This window comes from Bos indicus, chromosome 24 (genome assembly GCF_029378745.1).
Source record: "Bos indicus isolate NIAB-ARS_2022 breed Sahiwal x Tharparkar chromosome 24, NIAB-ARS_B.indTharparkar_mat_pri_1.0, whole genome shotgun sequence".
In the NCBI taxonomy this organism is placed as follows: Eukaryota; Metazoa; Chordata; class Mammalia; order Artiodactyla; family Bovidae; genus Bos; species Bos indicus.
The window spans coordinates 24,201,923-24,223,177 of NC_091783.1; the positions used below are offsets into that span (position 1 = coordinate 24,201,923).

The following is a 21,255-nucleotide window of genomic DNA, read 5'->3' on the forward strand; positions in this document are numbered from 1 at the left end:
TAAAGATATTTAAAAGACTTCAGTTTATATGAAGCTGTCTAAAATATTTACCATCTCTATGTGTTGACACTGAAACAAAAGGCTCAGACTGGAGGCAACAGCATTGCTTCCGTGTTCCTCAAGGTCAACTGAAATGAGAACATCAGTCTGTTCTCACTGAGGCCCCAAGCCTATTTTGTGTCTTGCATTTATGATCAGTGATTGCAGCTGTAATCCAGCTCAGCAGAGTCCTTAGAGGCCACAGGACTGCAGGTAAGCACTTTGGTGGGGCTTCATGGACAACTTCGCTGTGCTTCTGCAACCTTCAGTTGGTTCAGGACATGCCAGGATTAGAATCACCGAGGCACATCGGACTGAGTGGATTTTATGATGAGTACAACTTGAATGCCACAGTGAGAACATCAATCACTCTTCGCATGAGACTTCAATTTTCAGAAATGGAAGGTAGAAAATGAGGTTATTATGAGGATGATGGGGACCTGCTTTTATTTATTTATTTTCAGCAGGAGAAACCATGCTGAATTTAAGGAAGAACTTCAATGCATGAGTGGTTGGATATTATTTACACTGGGACACATGGTATCTCTTTGAGAGGAGAATTTAAAATATATGTCAAAGTCACTTCTTAAGTGATTTAAGGTCTATGTAGAAACAAATGGATTAACTGATTTTCTGCCTTTTTTCTTTCTTTTTTTCATGATGCCATGGAACACTTCAACTTTTAAATTTTCTTAAAGTTTTGGTCTCATCTCTTAGGTTTATTTTTATTTGTTGCATTTTATGTTATAAATGATCATTTTATTTTAGTTTTCAGATTATTAGAAGGTTCATTCTATAATTCTCTGACATTTATCAATCTGTTGATTGAAGTTGGAGTGTTAGTGCTAGTAAAGCAGAATACTTTTTGTACATTCTGAATATCAAGGTTTACTATTCTGTATGTAACTGAGAACTGATGTCCTCTGTCTGCTTTATCTGTAGAGCTGAATAAAGGCCTTTATTTTGGCTACCCATGCCGACGTGAAAGCTGTGCTTTAGTAAACATCCCGGCTCCATGTGTCAACAAGATGATTGCACACATTGAGGATGTGGAGTCTAAAATACAGGAGCATCTGAAACGGGTAAGTCATATCTAACGTGCTGAAATTTTTGTATAGGGTCTATAGGTTTCCCTGGTTGGCTCAGTGGTAAAGAATCCACCTACCAAGCAATTAATGCCCATTCAATCCCTGGGTCAGGAAGATCCCCTGGAGAAGGAAATGGCGACCCACTGTAGTACTTGCCTGGGAAATCCCCTGGGCAGAGGAGCCTGGCGGGCTACGGTCCATGAGGTCATGAATGAGTCAGACATGACTGACTGACTAAAGAACAATAACATAGGGCCTATAAGGGTCCCCAGGAGTTATTTATTTATTTATTTTTAATGATTCTTGCACTTCTTTATAGAATCTTTGCTCAGTTGCACAATTTACTAATCTGGACATGTTTTTGATAGTGTCACTTCAGAAGGGTGAAATGACCTTATTAAATAGATTTTTTTTTTCTCCTGCATGTTTGTTCTTTATCCAGCGGCAATCATGCTAAGTAGTTATTTCCATAAGCCAACTTGACTAGTAAATTAAATAGTATTTACATCCTTTTCAGGGACACTAAACTGATTAGATGTTTAGATGAGTAAATTGGTGTATAAAAGGACAGAATGCCCTTTCTAATGAGTTATTTGGTTCTAAAGAAATACTTAAAAGGTCTGTTAAAAGAGAATATAATGATTCTTTGTCTTTTTAATGTTAAAATTTGCCTTTATTATTCTGAAGGTAATTCAATCTTGAAGTTACTATAACTATCACTTATTTTCAAAGGATAATTTAGGAATGATTGAAAACCTTCTCATACCTTTTATTCATATTACGTTTCTAAGTAATTAATACACAACTACACTGCCCAGACAGGAAGAAAAGTTTGCCAGAAATCTGTGCTATTCTTTTCCTTGATCACTGTTACTGTTTCTGGCTCTGAGAGAGTTCCAGTGGGCCTTTGTCATGCTTGATCTAAGGTGCTATTTCCTTTTAGAGGAGTTAGAGTGCAGAATTTAAGATCACAGCCCTAAGAGCTGCAACTTCTGTGAACTTAGATGAGAATGGTGATAATGATACCATGTTAGATAGCATATGACATGCACTCAATATATGTTGACTATGTATTGTTATTTTAATAACATTATTTATATCATTCTATGTTAGTATTTATATCTGTTGCTGCTTTGTTCCTCCAAATTAGAACACTCCTTCAGAAAATGCGTTGCAGGTCATCTGTCTGATGGTGGCCTGGGCCTTGAAGAGTATAAGTAAATAGAGAATTAATATTAATTAATATGATATGCTGGGACTTCTCAGGTGGCTCAGTGATAAAAGAATCCACTTGCCAATGCAGGAGACACAAGAGACTTGAGTTCAATCCCTGGGTCGGGAAGATCACCCAAAGGAGAGATGGGTAACCCACTCCAGTATTCTTACCTGGAAAATCTATGGACAGAAGAGTCTGACGGGCTACAGTCCATGGGGTTGCAGAGAGTTGGAAACAGCTGAGCACAGACAGATAGAATATGATATGCTCTACACTTCACAAGTGTTTTAACTAACAATTATATGTTGCTAACATGATGAAAATAGATTGATAGGTGTGGATGAATAGTCAAAGGCCCCCACCTTTGGCCTCACACTGATAACTCCTGTCGATCCACAGTGGCATTAGAGTAGAAGTACTACGCGCCATAAATGCAACGTGCTTGAATCGTCCCCAGACCATCCCCCAAGCCTGGTTCGCGGAAGAATTGTCTTCGTGGAACCTGTCCCTGGTGCCAAAAAGGCTGGGGCCACTGCTGTAATATAACTCAGAACTATTGTTGAATGGTTACTGTTCTAACTGATAGATGGAGAAATAATAATTTTAAATAGTTTATAGAGTCTTATTTATGGTCATAGGACAGAGTTGGGATTCGATCACACTCCCCTTGTTACCAAAGCCCATGTTCATTACCCATTCCTGCTAGGGATTCTGAGCGGTGAGCTAACTGTTAAAAACAATGGCTAATGGGCTAGCTAAAACAATGACCTTGTGCATGAGTGCTCAGTTGCTTCAGTTGTGTCCGACTCTTTGTGACCCTACGGACTGTAGTCCACCAGGCTCCTCTGTCCTTGGGATTCTTCAGGCAGGAATACTGGAGTGGGCTGTCATGCCCTCTTCCAGGGGATCTTCCTGATCCAGGGATCAAACCTAGGTCTCCTGCAGGCAGTTTCTTTACTGCTGAGCCACCAGGGAAGCCCCAAAATGACCTCACATAAAGTAATTCACAAAATAAGCTAAGTATTTTACAGCTTATCTTAAGGAAAATTGAAAAAAGCAGCCTTTTTCTGTAGATATATTATGTAAATAAGCCAGCTGCCATAAGTTTCTCCATCCATTCATAGATGTGTAAATGTAATTCTGAATCTTGAAAAGAAAATTCCTCAAAGTAGAGTTACTGTGAACATTTTACCTACATTTTGTATAAGTGTGAGAAAACATTGGAAAATGATGGAAATAATCACCTGGATATCTTCCCATACAAATAAGAGGTTTTGATTTGCTTTTCTTCTACGTTATACACCACACTGCCTAGACTAAAGATGATTTTATTTAATTTGAAATTATCTCTACTCAGTTGAAAGTATCTTTTTCATTTAATCAATACAAGTCATTAAGGTGCTACCATGACTTAAAAGAATGGCTCAAAGAGAAACTATTTAGAAATCATTCTTTAAATATAAAAAATTCATTGTACATAAGTAATAACTTTATCATTAATGGCAATAATAATATAGCTAATATTTATTAAGTGTTTACTGCATATCACAGGCTGTATTAAACACTTAATATACATAATTTTTGAATCCTTATGGAAATCTTGTGAGGTAGAAACTGCCAATATCCCCAATTATGGATGAGGAAAATGATTCCAAAAGTTGATTTCTCCTTTCTCCCAGAGCTAGTATCCAGACCAGGTGTGTCTCAGACCTAGGAACATCCTATTCACTACTATACTAAATAATCTCTCTGCTTAAGAGTGTATCAACTGTGAGGATGCAATAACATGAATGTTAAAAAGGCTTATAATTGGAAAACTTTGCTTTACTTATACCGTTTTGTAACTGTTTTTAATTCTGAAACCCTTGTATTTGATCATCTCATCCTCTTGATCAAATACTTTGAGTTCTTTCATTCTGCTAATTCTGTTTCATTTGAAACTTCAAACCTTAGATCACTGTTTCCCATTGTATCATACCAATATTTTTACTTCCTTGCCTAATCAATTCATCTCTTAAAACACTCACTAATTGATATATTTAGTCCTTTACTTCTTTATTCTGCCTTCCTTTTAGTCTGACGAAGTGCCAGATCTGATGAGCTCTTGTTAATGGTCCCCCATCTTCACTTCTACATCCAGGCTTCTGAATAGTGATGGAGAATATTACACAATAATCCATATTTGAGATATTATGCATTCATGGTCTCCAACCTCAATGGGACCTTTAATAGTGCTCTGAAATCATTCTATTTGTCAACCTGAACCTTCTCTAGTATTCTTTGGTGGCTTCTCCAGTCCTCTCTTTTGTTTAGGTTTCCAAATCCTCCTCCTCACTACTCTTTCATCTCTTACTCCTCAAAGAAAATAGGAGACAAAATAACAGAAATGCCTCAAACCCCCTTATCTCACCTATGAACATTCTTGAATTCCACAAACACAATCTCTTTGTCCTTCTGTGGAATATTTCCCCCTTCACCACAATGGCTCCCCCTTCACCTGCATTCCATCTTCTGCCTTTGCAAGGATCTTGTTCCAGCAGGCATTTTTCTCACCATCCTATCTTCCAGATCCCCTTTTTTTCTTAACTCACTCCTATCAACATTTAAAATATTGATTTTTCTCATTTTCAGGAAATTTTTTTTCATTGCATGCATACTCTTAAATATATCCATCCCCCTTTCAGTTTCTCTTCTCATTACACTTAACATCTGAAAAGAGTTGCCTAAATTTATTATCTCTGATTCCTCACCTCCCAAATACTCATTCATTCTTTGCAGTCTGTATTTGGCCCCCATTATTCTAATGCCAAAGACTGCTCATACTACTGAACAATTGCACTCATCTCACACGCTAGTAAAGTAATGCTCAAAATTCTCCAAGCCAGGCTTCAGCAATATGTGAACTGTGAACTTCCAGATGTTCAAACTGGTTTTAGAAAAGGCAGAGGAACCAGAGATCAAATTGCCAACATCTGCTGGATCATGGAAAAAGCAAGAGAATTCCAGAAAAACATCTATTTCTGCTTTATTGACTATGCCAAAGCTTTTGACTGTGTGGATCACAATAAACTGTGGAAAATTCTGAAAGAGATGGGAATCAGACCACCTGACCTGCCTCTTGAGAAACCTATATGCAGGTCAGGAAGCAACAGTTAGAACTGGACATGGAACAACAGACTGGTTCCAAATAGGAAAAGGAGTTCGTCAAGGCTGTATATTGTCACCCTGCTTATTTAACTTCTATGCAGAGTACATCCTGAGAAACACTGGGCTGGAAGGAGCGCAAGCTGGAATCAAGATTGCTGGGAGAAATATCAGTAATCTCAGATATGCAGATGACACCACTCTTAATGGGTGGCTCAGAGGGTAAAGAGTCTGCCTACAATGCGGGAGACCTGGGTTCAATCCCTGGGTTGGGAAGATCTGCTGGAGAAGGAAATGGCACCCCACTCCAGTGTTCTTGCCTGGAAAATAGCATGGATGAAGGAGCCTGGTTTCAGTCTACAGACTACGGTCCATGGAGTCGCAAAGAGTCAGACACGACTGAGCAACTTCACTTTCATTTTATGGCAGAAAGTGAAGAGGAACTAAAAAGCCTGTTGATGAAAGTGAAAGAGGAGAGTCAAAAAGTTGGCTTAAAGCTCAACATTCAGAAAACGAAGATCGTGGTATCAGGTCCCATCACTTCATGGGAAATAGATGGGGAAACGGTGGAAACAGTGTCAGACTTTATTTTTGGGGGCTCCAAAATCACTGCAGATGGTGACTGCAGCCATGAAATTAAACGCACTTACTCCTTGGAAGGAAAGTTATGACCAACTTAGATAGCATATTGAAAAGCAGAGACATTACTTTGCCAACAAAGGTCCATCTAGTCAAGGCTATGGTTTTTCCAGTAGTCATGTATGGATGTGTGAAGAAAGCTGAGTGCCGAAGAATTGATGCTTTTGAACTGTGGCGTTGGAGAAGACTCTTGAGAGTCCCTTGGACTGCAAGGAGATCCAACCAGTCCATTCTAAAGGAGACCAGTCCTGGGTGTTCTTTGGAAGGACTGATGCTAAAGCTGAATCTCCAGTACTTTGGCCACCTGATGTGAAGAGTTGACTCATTGGAAAAGACTCTGATGCTGGGAGGGATTGGGGGCAGGAGGAGAAGGGGACAACAGATGATGAGATGGCTGGATGGCATCACTGACTCAACGGACATGAGTTTGAGTGAACTCCGGGAGTTGGTGATGGACAGGAAGGCCTGGCGTGCTGCAATTCATGGAGTCACAGAGAGTCGGACATGACTGAGTGAGTGAACTGAACTGAACTGAACTGATTCTAATGAAAATATCTTCAGAAAAGTAACTTGTTTTTTTCTGTTATCTGTTGCTTTATGCATGTGTGTACACACACACACATACCAGAACTTTGTGGCTAGAACAAGACATTTATAGTTTTAGCAGTTATACTTAAATCTTTGAGACATTTTACATCCAGGAGACATGTATGTACTTGAAGCCAAAGATAATGGTGGATTAAAAATTGCTACCCTGCTCCTTTCCATCTCCTTACCTTAACAGACAGTCTATTCTCTCAACCTTTAAACATAGACTTGGACTTGTGACTTGTTTTAAACAACAAATGTATCAGAAGAAGTGTCATACAGCTTCTAAGAAAAGTCTCAAGAGGCCCTGAAGCTTCTGCCTTTGCTCTCCTGGTGCCATAAGTTCACCAGGTAAAGAAGCATAATCTAGCCTCCTTGAAGATGAATGACCAAGTAGAGGGACAGGCCCAAGCTACAGCAGTCACAAAGCATCACTTGTGAGTGAGGTTGTCTTGAACAAACTATCCTAGTCAAGGGGCCAGATGACTGCATTAGTTTGAGGTCATATTAGTGACCAAAAAATCACACAGCTGAGCCCATCATACATTGGTGACTGACAAAATTATGAGCAAATAAAATGGGGATTGTTTTTAGCCACTGCGTTTAAGAATGGTTATTATGCAGCAGTAACTCTGCATTGTTGAATATGACCCTAAAGTATACAGGCATATCTGCATATTATGCCACAAATTGTGAGTAAAAGTGAGTAAATTGGAAAATTTGATTCTGTATATTGTTGAAAATGAAACTTGCTCCTTCTAATTTACATGCTTCATAATATACTTTTATATTTGGTAGGTAGTTCCATCCTTTTTTTTTTTTTTTTCATTTTTAAATGTCTTTGACTATTCTGTTTTAAAATTTATTTGGCTGCATTGGGTCTTAGTTGCAGCACGTGAGATCTTTGTTGCCTCATGCGGGATCATTTGTTAAGGTGCATGGACTCTCTAGTTGTGGCAAGTGGGCTCCGGTGGTTGCAGCACACAGGCTCTCTAGTCGTGGCATGCAGGCTTAGGTGCTTGGCAGCCTGTGGGATCTTAGTAACCAATCAGGAGTTGAACCTGTGTCCCCTGTATTTTAAGGCAGATTTTTAACGACTGGACAGCCAGGAAAGTCCCTAAACTCTCACATACATGGGTAATGAAACGATTACTTATTTTAGTCTGTTTTATATTTGAATAATGACACTCATGTGTGCATGCGTGCTAAGTTGCTTCAGTTGTGTCCAACCCTTTGCGACCCTATGGACCACAGCCTGCCCGGCTCCTCTGTCCATAGGATTCTCCAGGAAAGAATACTGGGGTGGGTGGCCATTTCCTCCTGCAGGGGAATCTTCCCGACCCAGGGATCGAACCTGCATCTCCTGCGACTCCTGTGTTGACAGGCAGTTCTTTATTGCTAGCGCAGTTGGGAAGTCCAAAGAAACTCATACCAAATTTCGTTTTTCTCTTTTATAATATTGTGGAGAAAAGATATATATGCCTTCAATTTATTATTATATTCACTTATGTTCATTCCAGTATTTCTGTTATATCTGAATAAATTCTTATTTTTCATGTTATAAACTTCTTTCAAATATTTGGATACTCTTTTTTGTCCTTGTATTTATAAATGATAAACCAGACTGATTACTGGTTGCTGGCATAAGTTTTTGTTGTTTTTTGTTGCTGTTATTATTTGTTTGATTTTTAGCAACTATCAGAGTCTGCTTACCTCAAAGGCTTTTGTCCAGCATATAAAAATTTCTACTCAGGCTCTTTGTAAATAGGAAGTAGTATGCTTAGGCAAGAAAGTTGTGGGCCTTTCCTTTTGCCTTAATAAGCTTACTTTTGGGTTCATAGCCCCTTATAATCTTTTCACTCATTTGTTCATCTGCTTTTGTGTTCCCGCATGGACTTATTTGCATCTATCTATGTAAGATTCTGCCGGTTGGGGAGGCTCTATTTTGCTTCTCTCTAGAGCAATAACTTACGTTCTTAGATATTCTCTCCAACTTGGGCATATCTCCAATGTGATCAGAGAATTTTTCTCATGGCAATGTCTAGAGGGTAACTTTTTGGCTGTGTATTCTGGATTCTTTGGATGGAAAGCAGCAGACTGCCGTGACCTATCTCATCACAGGCAGCCCCTCCATTATTTACTTTGGTTCAGTTCAGTTCAGTTCAGTTGCTCAGTTGTGTCTGACTCTTCGTGACCCCATGGACTGCAGCATGCCAGGCTTCCCTGTCCATCACCAACTCCCAGAGTTTACCTAAACTCATGTCCATTGAGTTGGTGATACAGTCCAACCATCTCATCCTCTGTCGTTCCCTTCGCCTCTTGCCCTCAATGTTTCCCAGCATCAGGATCTTTTCTAATGAGTCAGTTCTTCACATCAGGTGGCCAAAGTATTAGAGTGTCAGCTTCAGCATCAGTCCTTCCAAAGAATATTCAGGACTGATTTCATATAGCACTGACTGGTTTGATCTCCTTGCAGTCCAAGGGATTCTGAGTCTTCTCCAGCACCACAGTTCAAAAGCATCGATTCTGTGGCACTCAGCTTTGTTTATAGTCTAACTCTCATATCCATACAAGACTACTGGAAAAACCATAGCTTTGACTAGACGGACCTTTCTTGGCAAAATAATGTCTCTGCTTTTTAATATGCTGTCTAGGTTGGTCATTACTTTTCTTCCAAGGAGCAAGTGTCTTTTGCTTTCATGGCTGCAGTTACCTCCTGCAGTGATTTTGGAGTCCAAATAAATAAATAAATAAATAAAGTCTGCCACTGTTTCCACTGTTTTCCCATCTATTTGCCATGAAGTGATGGGACCAGATGCCATGATCTTAGTTTTCTGAATATTGAGCTTCAAGCCAACTTTTTCACTCTCCTCTTTCACTTTCATCAAGAGGCTCTTTAGTGCTTCTTTGCATTCTGCCATAAGGGTGGTGTCATCTGCATATCTGAGGTTATTGATATTTCTCCTGGCAGTTTTGATTCCAGCTTGTGCTTCATCCACCCCAGCGTTTCTCATGATGTACTCTGCATATAAGTTAGATAAGCAGGGTGTCAATATACAGCCTTGACGTACTCCTTTTCCTATTTGGAACCAGTCTGTTGTTCCATGTCCACTTCTAACTGTTGCTTCCTGACCTGCATACAGATTTCTCAAGAGGCAGGTCAGGTGGTCTGGTATTCCCATCTCTTGACAAATTTGTTGTGGTCCACAAAATCAAAGGCTTTGGCATATTTCAATAAAGCAGAAGTAGATAATTTTCTGGAACTCTCTTTCTTTTTCTATGATTCAATGGATGTTGGCAATTTGATTTCTGCTTCCTCTGCCTTTTCTAAATCCAGTCATGTCTGACTCTTTGTGACCCCATGGACTGTAGCCTACCAGGGTCCTCTGTCCATGGAATTCTTCAGGAAAGAATACTGGAGTGGGTTGCAATTTCCTTCTCCAGGGAACCTTCCCAACCCAGGGATCGAACCCAGGTCTCCCACATTGCAGACAGACACTTTACCGTGTGAGCCACCAAGGAAGCATTTACTTTGGTTATCAGCAGCTTATTCTCACATACTGGGAATTTTTCATGAGTTCCACACAGAAACTTTTCACCTTCCCTGAAATGGTCTCCACTTGTTTCTTTTTTAAAAAATTTATTTATTTCTTTTTAATTGGAGGATAATTGCCTTATAATATTGTATTGATTTCTGCCATACATTAACATGAATCAGCCATAGGTATACATACGTCCCTTCTCTCTTGAGCCTCCCTTGCACCTCCCACTCCATCCCACCCCTCTCTGTTGTCACAGGGCGCTGGGTTTGAGCCCCTTGCTTCACAGAGCAAAGTCCCACTGACTATCTGTTTTATATATGGTAATGTTTATGTTTCAGTGTTACTCTTCCAATTCATCACTTCCTCTCCTTCCCCACTGTGTAGTCTGTTCTTTATGGCTGCATCTCCATTACTGCCCTGCAAATAGGTTCATCAGTATCATTTTTTTAGATTGCGTATATATGTATTAATATGTGATATTTATTTTTCTCTTTCTGACTTAGTTCACTCTGTATATTAGGCTCTAGGTTCATCCATCTCATTAGAACTAACTCAAATGTGTCCCTTTTAATGGCAGATAATATTCTATTGTGTATTTGTACCACAACTCCTTTATCCATTCATCTGTTGATGGATATCTAGGTTGCTTCCATGTCCTCACTTCCACTGGTCTCTTCTGAGTTATACTTTTCTTTGCTCCATTTTTACCATCAGTCTCATCTGATTACTCTGTTTCTGAAAATTCTCAAATATATTGTCCAGTGATCTTACTTATGTGCCTGTATATTTTTCTCCAAAATTTTGGTGTGATATGGGAATTGAGATCACATATGTCTGATTTAAAATGTTGAATTGGATATTATCCATGAAATCCATAACACTCTGGCTATATATTCTGTGTTTTTGGTAGTTTGTACCTTTTATAGCCCAAGGTAGTGTTAGAATACATCTGTACAACATAACTCCTACCAAGGATTTTATAATCCAGCAGCGGGATAATTCTACGAAAAACTAAATATTTGTAAACTTAACATGTAATTATGTGGTTTCCACTTTATGGTAGGATATTGAAATTTAATGGATAGTATGCACTTCCGATTGTGTGGAAAGTCTGTTAGGAGAAAATGGAATTTGAACTGACTGTTAGGGTAAAGGTAAAGTTCAGAAACAGGTGAAGGGTGAGAACAGTTAGGTGAGACTGATAACAAAAGCATAAGGCTAGCTAAGATAAGGGTATGCTTGTTGTGGAAACAACAGAGTATAATTTGACAGGAACAGGAGAATGTAAAGTAGAGTGTTTACAATTTTGTCAGTGAGTTAAGGTGTTAGTTAAATCTATTATTGATTTGAGATGTTAAAAATTTGACTTTCATCTTTTATTTTGACAGTTTGAAACTTCTTTGGAAGAATGGTAAGAACATTTCACACTTCTTTTACATTTTTATGTTCAAATTTTTATGATTAATCTGGTGTAGGTAAGTTTATTTCAAAAGAAAAAAGATATTGAGAGCAGAATTTTATGTTATGTATTAATATTTATTTTTAAAAATGTAAGAATCAGGATGTCACTGGAAATAACAGAATAGGAATCTCCAGGGCTCTGTCCTATCATAAAAGCATCTATAACTTTTGGCAAAAATTGGTCAGAGTCACCTTCTGCAAAAATCTGAAATCTAGTTCAAAACTTGCAACAATAAGGGGAAAAGTTAATGCAGAAGGAGTGGCTGTCTTGCCTGAAGGAAGGGCTGTGGCATTTGAAATGTCCCACTTGCCATCTTCCAACTCTCAGATCAGTGGTGGTCATGAAGCAATAGCCTGAACTTGTGCAGATTGCTAGTGCCAGATGGAACAATATACATCTTATTCTCAAAGAATTATAGTTCAGTGTTTTGACAAGTCTGATGACTCCCTAAAGGGACTAACACAAAGATTGACTTTGTTTTTCCTGAGTTAGAGAAATTACAGAGCTGGAGCCACCTCCAGGCAGTGTTTGCTGAAAGTATTTAAGGTCATATACTTGTCACCAGTGTCTGAGATTGTGGATAATTTGGGACAGACACTGAAAATATCAGAATGCCTGGGAATGAAGAATTTGGGGAAAGAGATATTATAAATGGGAGAATATGATTTTTCAAAGTTCTCATTTATATTGGAGAATTAAAAAATGCACAAATATGAACAGTGTTGGACATATGCTCAGGAAAGCCCAAGAAGACTTAATCTTTTATCTTTGGCTAGCCTTAGGATCTACACAGGCAAGAATTGAAGGTAGAGGCAGAGTTATAAACATCCTGAATAAGCATGAAAGAAGTACTCCAACTAAGAGCCAGTCTGCTAAGATTGGGAGCAAGCGTATAGTTTTCCCTTTTTCTTTTCTTTTTTTTTTTCCTGACCTCAAATATTTAAGGTAACTTGGATAAAACTCAAGTTCACCAATAAGCTAAGAAACACTTTGGTGACCCCAAGTGAAAAAGAATGTGATATTAATACTACAGTAAGTGTTTGGAAGAATCACTAAACAAACAAAAGCAACCCACAACAAACATCAAAAATAAACACAATAGAGGGATGGTAATATTATTTTCATATCACATTGAGTACTCAAAATTTCCAGGTTTTTATAAAAATTATGAGGCAGGGGAAGAATAAAAGAAAATTTACTCCCATTATTAAGGGGAAAAACAAATGAAGAAAATACTCTGAGGAAGCATGACATTGTGCTTAGTGGACGAAGACTTTAAATCAACTGTCTCAAATATCCTCAAAGGGATAAACTGTGGACAAAAATACAACAAAACCAGGAGATTAATGTCTCAACAAATATAGAATATCAATGAAGAAAAAGAAATTATAAGGAAGATCCAAATAGACATTTTGGAGCTAAAAGGTACAATAACTGAAATGAAAAACTAGAGATGTTCATCAGCTGAGGAGGAAACCTAGAAAATTCATATATATAAATAAATTAGACAGCATGCTATAAAAAACCAGAGAGCCAATTTGTAATCTCTGGAAGTAATTAAAAGTACTTTGAGATGAATGAGAATCAAAACACTGTGTATCACAACTGAAGAGATGAAGTAAAAGCAGTGCCCAGAGAAAAATTCATAGCCATAAATGATTATACTAAAAGAAAGACACCTAATCCAGTAACCTAACTGTATGATCTAAGATCAAGAACAAAACAAGGATAGCCATCTTGCCACTTTTATTGAACATTGGAACCCTCATACAATGCTACTGGGAATGAAGATGTGGACCAACCGCTGTGAAAATGTTCACTGTTTCCTCAAAAAGCTAAACCTAGAATTACCATATGACCCAGCAATTCCACTCTGATATGTGTACCCAAAAGATTTCAAAACCAGTGTTCACCCAAAAACTTCTGTATAAATGCTTGTTATCATCAGTATTCACAATAGCCAAAAGGTAGAAACAACCTCAAATCCTTCAATGGACTCATAGATTAATAAACAATGGTGTATCTGTACAATGGAATATTATTCAATTATAAAAAGTAATGAAGTTCTGATACATGCTACAACATGGGTAAAATGAAATATTCTGCTTTGGTATTAGTTATTTTCTTGTGACTTTTATCAGAGGAAGTGTGCTTCTTTTTATACACATTGGAAGGGGCTGCACTAGTGACTCAGTGGTGAAGAATTCACCTGCCAATGCAGGAGATGTGTTCAATCCCTGATCCAGGAAGATCCCACATGCCCTGGAGCAACTAAAGTCTGTGTGCCGCAACTACTGATCTTGTGCTCTAGAGCTAGGAAATGCAACTACTGAGCCCATGTGCAGCAATAAAGATGTAGCACAGTCAAAAATTGAGTAAATATAAAATAAATACAATTAAAACTAGTCTAGTATTCAAGAATTGGACCAGATAAATACTGATAATGAGAAATGTTTCGTTATTCAATATATGGAACTTTCACTAGCAAAGTTCTTCAGAAAAGAAAATTTGGATATTTTTCTAAAACATTATTAACTTCAAATATGAAATCATGTTTTTGCTCCTTACATTTTGCATTGTCTTCCCAGAAACTGCTAAACTGTAATTGGAGAAATAACTCTCAAATTATTTTCAGTAAGTTCTCTTTTTTTTTCCTGATAGCAACTTTCTCAGAAGAGACTAATATCATTTAAAAAAAATACTGCTTTACTATCTCTCAAAAAATTTCAAGTCATTTTAACAAATTCTAAATTACTGTTAATCTACCATGAAGTATAAATGTCATTACCAATTAGAATTTTGCTATTTTAATTTCTTAAGTAGTACCATTATCATGTATAGTAAGTGTCACTGTAGACATTTAAAACTCATTGTAAAAACATCACCTAAAATTTGTTTGACTAACTGTAAGTACTGCTGCTGCTGCTGCTAAGTTGCTTCAGTCATGTCCGACTCTGTGCAACCCCATAGATGGTAGCCTACCAGGCTCCCCGGTTCCTGGGATTCTCCAGGCAAGAACACTGGAGTGGGTTGCCATTTCCTTCTCCAATGCATGAAAGTGAGACTTGAAAGTGAAGTCACTCAGTCGTGTCCAACTCTTAGCAACCCCATGGGCTGCAGCCCACCAGGCTCCTCTGTCCATGGGATTTTCCAGGCAAGAATACTGGAGTGGGGTGCCATTGCCTTCTCCAAACTGTAAGTACAGTCCTTCTTTATTAATTGATTGCTTCTTTTCTGTTATAAAGGAGCAGAACTTCTTTCACAGAAGACCTGAAAAAAGATCTGAGTGTTGTTACACTAGTGAAAGAGCCCAAACCAGAAGAATTGAGAGGTAAAACTGTAACTCATACTACATAAGCAGAATTACATTTAAAAGCTCATTAGCTTTTCATTTATGTATTTCTGATATTCACAAGAGTCATGTATGAGTTTTATAATTCTTATAAGTGTCTAGCAGAAGTAAGAGCCTTCTGTACTGTTTGATTAAATACTTGTTCAACAAATATGTATTAATTACTATAATATACTATATACTGCTCTAGGTCCTTCCCTGTCTACTTCTCAGGAAGTGAATGGTAATCCAGTACTGTCCATTAGGACTTTCTGTGATAATAGAAATATGTTTTGTCTCATTGTCCAGTAGGGTAACTACTAGCCACATGTAGCTGCGAGCACTTAAAATGTGGTGACACTGAGGAATTTAAATGTTAAGTTTAACTTTAACTTGCATTTAAATGTAAATTAATCACATGTGGTTCATGGCTACCATATTGGACATTACAGCTCATATATATATATATATATATATATATATATATATATATATATATATGGTTCAGTTCAGTTTAGTTGCTCAGTTGTGTCCTGCTCTTTGTGACCCCATGAACCACAGCACGCCAGACCTCCCTGTCCATCACCAACTCCCAGAGTCCACCCAAACCCATGTCCATTAAGTTGGTGATGCCATCCAACCATCTCATCCTCTGTTGTCCCCTTCTCCTCCTGCCCTCAATCTTTCCCAGCATCAGGGTCTTTTCAAATGAGTCAGCTCTTCACATCAGGTGGCCAAAGTATTGGAGATTCAGCTTCAACATCAGTCCTTCCAATGAACACCCAGGACTGATCTCCTTTAGGATAGACTGGTTGGATCTCCTTGCAGTCCAAGGGACTCTCAAGAGTCTTCAACACCACAGCTCAAAAGCATCAATTCTTCGGTGCTCAGCTTTCTTTACAGTCCAACTCTCACATCCATACATGACCACTGGAAAAACCATAGCCTTGAAGACTAGCCTTCTAGCACAATTTTCAAATATAAATGTATAAAACTTTTATACTGGTATAAAAATTTGTATTAAAAATTATTTCAACATATTTGAATATATCTTTAACATTATTTTAAACACTTCTTCCTACTTATGCAACAGAACTTTGTTAAATGCCTTCCTTTAGTGAAGGATAACTAATAAACTCAGGACTCTGTAAAAGCATGAACATTTTGTATTTGCCTTTTATAATGAAAGTGAAAATCTGATTCAATTATTTCTTAAGTTTTCAGTGACAAATTCTAGGAGAAAATATCAATGTATTAATGGTCACAATAACTAATTCCAATTATGTTTATTATAAACATGTATATTTTACTCTAAAACACAAGGCAGTATCAGGATGAGGAACATTTATTGTAATTGTTTCCACTGATAAAAATGGGGTTTTCCAGGTGGCTCAATAGGTAATGAATCCACCTTCAAGGCAGGGATATGCAGGAGATGTGGGTTTGATCCCTGGGTCGGGAAGATCCGCTGGAGGAGTGCATGGCAACCCTCTCCAGTATTCTTGCCTGGAGAAACCTATGGACAGAGGAGCGTGAGTCTTTCCATAGGGTTGCAAAAAGTCGGACATGGCTGAAACGCCTGAGCACACCCACACCCTAATAAAAATGCAGGTGGTTGCTCACTTATTCAACATGAAACAAAAAAACTAATTGAGATGGTATTCTGGAAAAAAATCCAGAGAGATGTTAAATAGAATTGGAGACACCTTAAGTTATACACCTGGAGAAGGCAATGGCAACCCACTCCAGTACTCTTGACTGGAAAATCCCGTGGACGGAGGAGCCTGGTAGGCTGCAGTCCATGGGGTTGCTAGGAGTCGGACACGACTGAGCGAATTCACTTTCACTTTTCACTTTCATGCATTGGAGAAGGAAATGGCAACCCACTCCATAGCATTTGTTTTAGACTGCTATTGTAGAAACAGTATAAAAGACATCTTGTATAATGGACACCTTTGGTAAAACACATATATATCTAATCAGAAGTGCTTCAATTTTAAGTGGCATTAACTCCATCATATCTTTCCAACTGAAGCCCTGTTATAGAAATTGAATGAACGCTGATTGGAGAACAGTGTTTAATAAGTATGTTGTAATAAAAAACAGACCGTTTATTAGAAGATAAAGTGTCTAAGATATTGTGGAATTTGAAAAATAAAGACAATAGACCAAATAAATAGAGCCCAAATAAAAGATCAGGCTGGAAAAAGTTAATTTTGTGCATTACAATAGAAAAACCTGTTTCTCAGGAATTCTTTTTAGGCATATGCTGAATTTCTTTAACAAGCCCACTAGGTTAGAAATAAAAACTGTGTGAGTGGTGAGCTTGTACTAATAACCATTATGTAATACTATTTTCCAGCAAAAAGTAATGTCTTTATTGTTCAAAAGAAAGAGAAAACAAAATAAAAGAAAGTTTACTGTTAGTTGCCTTTCTTCCTGATCCAGTTTCACTGTTTGTCCTCCAGCCGCAGCTCTTTAGAGGCTTTGCCTTTTTTGACACTCTGTTTATATCTTTTTGTCATGTCACATTTTGGCAAAAGCCACTGTTTACAAGTATGAATCTCACCAGAATAGGAGTCATATCCATCTTTCTTACTGACCAACCTCCAGGGAGAGAGCATATTGTCTAGAATGTAACAGGCTCTCTACCCATTTCTTGCATAAATAGATGAATGAATACCCGTGTTAATCATTTTGTTAACATTAAACCTTATCATTCCAGAGCTGTGAAGCAGGAGTCCCAAATGTTTCTCATAAAGGAGTTAATTTGTATTATAACTGAATAAATAGAATTTGTAAACGATGATGAATTTCTGGCAAGGCTAACTAGGGATGTTATTATCTGATAAGATAAAGAATATAAAGTGTCTTGTTCCTAAGAACCATCTGAGGATTTTCAGTACTTATCTGATGTAATCATTAGGGTTTGCTTTTCCCATAGAGTGGGAGAAAACAGAAGCATATTTTCAAAATAAAGCTCTATAATACAGCTTGTGAATGGAACATGTTTTTTTTTCCACTCAAAAATATTATGTGTGAAGCTAGTGGTTGAGACTTAGTTACTCTGATTGTCATAAAATATCCATTTCAAAATCTGTCTTCAAAGGTTATAATTAATGTTATGATTGTATTATAATGAAACTTGTCTTTACAAGGCTCATTCATTTTTCTAAAATTCTCTTGGTAAATATATAAATATTAAAAGATAGCAATACAACTGGTTCCCCAGCTCCGCCCCCCCACTACCATCCAGCTTACAGGCTGATTTTATTAGCAAATATGAATACATATTTCCCTTTTAAGATGAAAAGTGTCCTGAATTGAAGCAAAAAATGGAAACATTGCTATCAGAGGCCATCCATCTCATTAAAAGTCTGGAGACCGATCGGGCAGAAGCTGAAGAAGCTTTACAACGACAAAAATCAAGAAAGAAAAGGATTACCACACAAATTGATTCTTGGTCAATCTGGAAACTTCAAGAAATCCCCTTAGCTGTGCAGAACGGTAATAATCAGGATTTTTCATATTGTCATTTAGTTTATTGGAGAGGCATGGATGATTAATTGACCTCTGAATTAAAAAATTACTTGTGCTTAAAGTGAGCATATTATCTTGCATGCAAACCAGTGTATATTTGAAACATACTATTAGTGATAATGCTGTGTTTGCAGACATAAATTGGGACTTCACTGAACAAACCTGGACCAGCTGTCATTTGGTATTTGTTGGAAATTCCATTGAATTTATGGTACCCAAGGAGCATGCAAACATTTGGCACATATTTCCTGTAATGACTATAATACTTCATTTACTAGAAATTTAAAGTGATTGCCAGTTGGTGGCATCAGCTACATATTTAAACCTAGGAAAATGAGAGACATCTAAGTGATATTTTAGGAATTACATGCATCTTCTTTTGTGACTTCAATGGTAAATTCACATTGGGAACTTCTAGCAAGCACAGAAACCTAGGATGTTTCCAAAAGTCATGTAGAGTGCACTGGGACAACCCAGAGGGATGGTACGGAGAGGAAGGAGGAGGAGGGTCAGGATGGGGAACACGTGTATACCTGTGGCAGATTCATGTTGATATATGGCAAAACCAATGCAATATTGTAAAGTTTAAAAAAAAAAAAGAACTAAAAAAAAAAAAAAAACATGAAAAAAAAGTCATGTAGATAACACGTTTAAAAGGGAAAACTCTATATTTTAAATTACAGAAGGAGGGACATGTGATCAAGTGTTAAATAATCTAAAGGTTTTGGATTTTTCATTTTCAAATGTGGTATTTATCAAGCACACCAGACTACTTGATCCTTCTGAGGCTGGAAGCTTTTCTATGTTCTCATAGGGTAACAGCTTTAATTCAGGGTCCACATGCTTTATAAATGGGTGACATTAGGATTCTTATATAACCCATAATTTAAACCAAAACACCGAGAGAAAAAAAGATGATATTAGTTACTGCTGTTAGTCACATTCTTCAGGCAATAGAAGTAACATGTCTAAATCGCAGATGTGTGACAAGAAACTCTCTTTATCCAAAGGAGAGGGTAATGAGCTACTGCTCTTTCTTCTGATGACTCTCCTTGATACTGAGCTGTTTGTATTCTCTATAGAAGTCAGTTAGACTTCAACTGCTTTTGTTGCCTCTGTTAGGATTCTTGAAGTTATACTGGTTCTAGACCAGTGAATTAGACCATTACTAATTTCTTAGCTTGAGTTTGATATCTAAATCTTTATAAGTTTTAAATATGGGTTTTTATTTCTTTGAAGTCGTTATTTTTCTACCCGGAGTCCAGATAATGAGTTTTCTATTCACGTGTATTTAAGTCCAAAATTGTTAACATACTTTTAATAGCTAATTTAATTTATTTACTGGTTTTGAATCTCTTTTCTCTTTCTTCTTGAGTCAGTTTTCATCATTTGAGCCTTCTAAATAATTTGTCCATGTCACTGTAATTGTCTTATTTGCTTGCCCAATCTTGTTCCTAATAACTGTTTTGATATTTACAATAGCAGTAAAGATGACATATCTTTTGTACTTGATTTTGGTAATTTGTACTTTCTCACTCTCTTTTCTTCCCATCTTGGTTTATCAAAAGGCACAACAATTTTGTTGATCTATTTAAAAAGTCAATGTTTGCTTGATTTCTCATGTATTTTTTAGCTTCGGTATAATTGATTTCTTCTCTAATTTCCTTTCTCATGCTTTCTTTGGGAGTTATTTAATGTACTATTTTTCTCTTCATAAAGTGGAAGCCTTGATTATTTGTTCAATACCTTTCTTCTTTTCTAGAGTAGACATCTAAGAACTGAAGTTACTTTTAGAACTTTATTAGTTGGATTTCATACATATTCATATGCTATGAGCTTATTTTAATTAGGTAAAATATTTTAAAAATTATTTTTGTGATTTCTTTTTGTATCTATTATTTATTTAGACATTGCTGTTTAGTTTGAAATTATTTAGGGATTTTTTGCAATTTTTCCCCAACTTTTTTTCTTTTAAGTTTTATTTATTTTTTTAAAAATTTTTTTAAATTTTATTTTATTTTTAAACTTTACATAATTGTATTAGTTTTGCCAAATATCAAAATGAATCCATCACAGGTATACATGTGCTCCCCATCCTGAACCCTCCTCCCTCCTCCCTCCCCATACCATCCCTCTTGGTCGTCCCAGTGCACTAGCCCCATTGAAACTTTTTTTCTTTTGATTTCTAATTTAATTTAGAAACATTTTATTCACATTAAAATTGTTTAGAATAAAAATTATTCAGCATTTTAAATATTTTGGAGAATATTCTGTGTTTGGTCAAAATTAATGTACATTCTGTTGTTTGGTGAAGTGTCTATAAATGTGTTCATTGGTTGATGGTGCTGTTTAAGGCTTCTCTCTCTGATTTCTCTGTGTAGTTGTTTATTGAGTTGTTATGAGTTGGGTGTTGAAATCTCCAACTATGGTTTCTCTGGTGAATCTGAGAAGAAACTAATGATACCAAAACTTTTTCAATTGCCAGGTTTTGTTCATTTATTTTAATTTTTAAAAAATCTTGAGTAAAAGACCCTGATAAGCTTTAAATAAATTAAGAAATGCACTACAACCAACATTTAAGTTTGGAATGGGATTTTTTTGGTGATTAGGCATCAGTGACAGATTTAGCCATGAGGGAATCCCTGAAATCCTAATATCCTTCTGTT

General features: G+C 37.0%; 1 protein-coding gene across 1 annotated transcript in view; it reads left to right on the forward strand.

The window, feature by feature from the left end:
* Nucleotides 1-21,255, forward strand: part of CCDC178 (coiled-coil domain containing 178) — a 417,287-nt gene that overhangs the window by 56,049 nt on the left and 339,983 nt on the right. Inside the window, exons 4-7 of the mRNA XM_070778765.1 lie at nucleotides 982-1,121; nucleotides 11,645-11,667; nucleotides 14,964-15,049; nucleotides 18,356-18,556. Coding sequence (XP_070634866.1) covers nucleotides 982-1,121; nucleotides 11,645-11,667; nucleotides 14,964-15,049; nucleotides 18,356-18,556 — 450 coding nt within the window. The remainder of the gene's footprint in view (nucleotides 1-981; nucleotides 1,122-11,644; nucleotides 11,668-14,963; nucleotides 15,050-18,355; nucleotides 18,557-21,255) is intronic.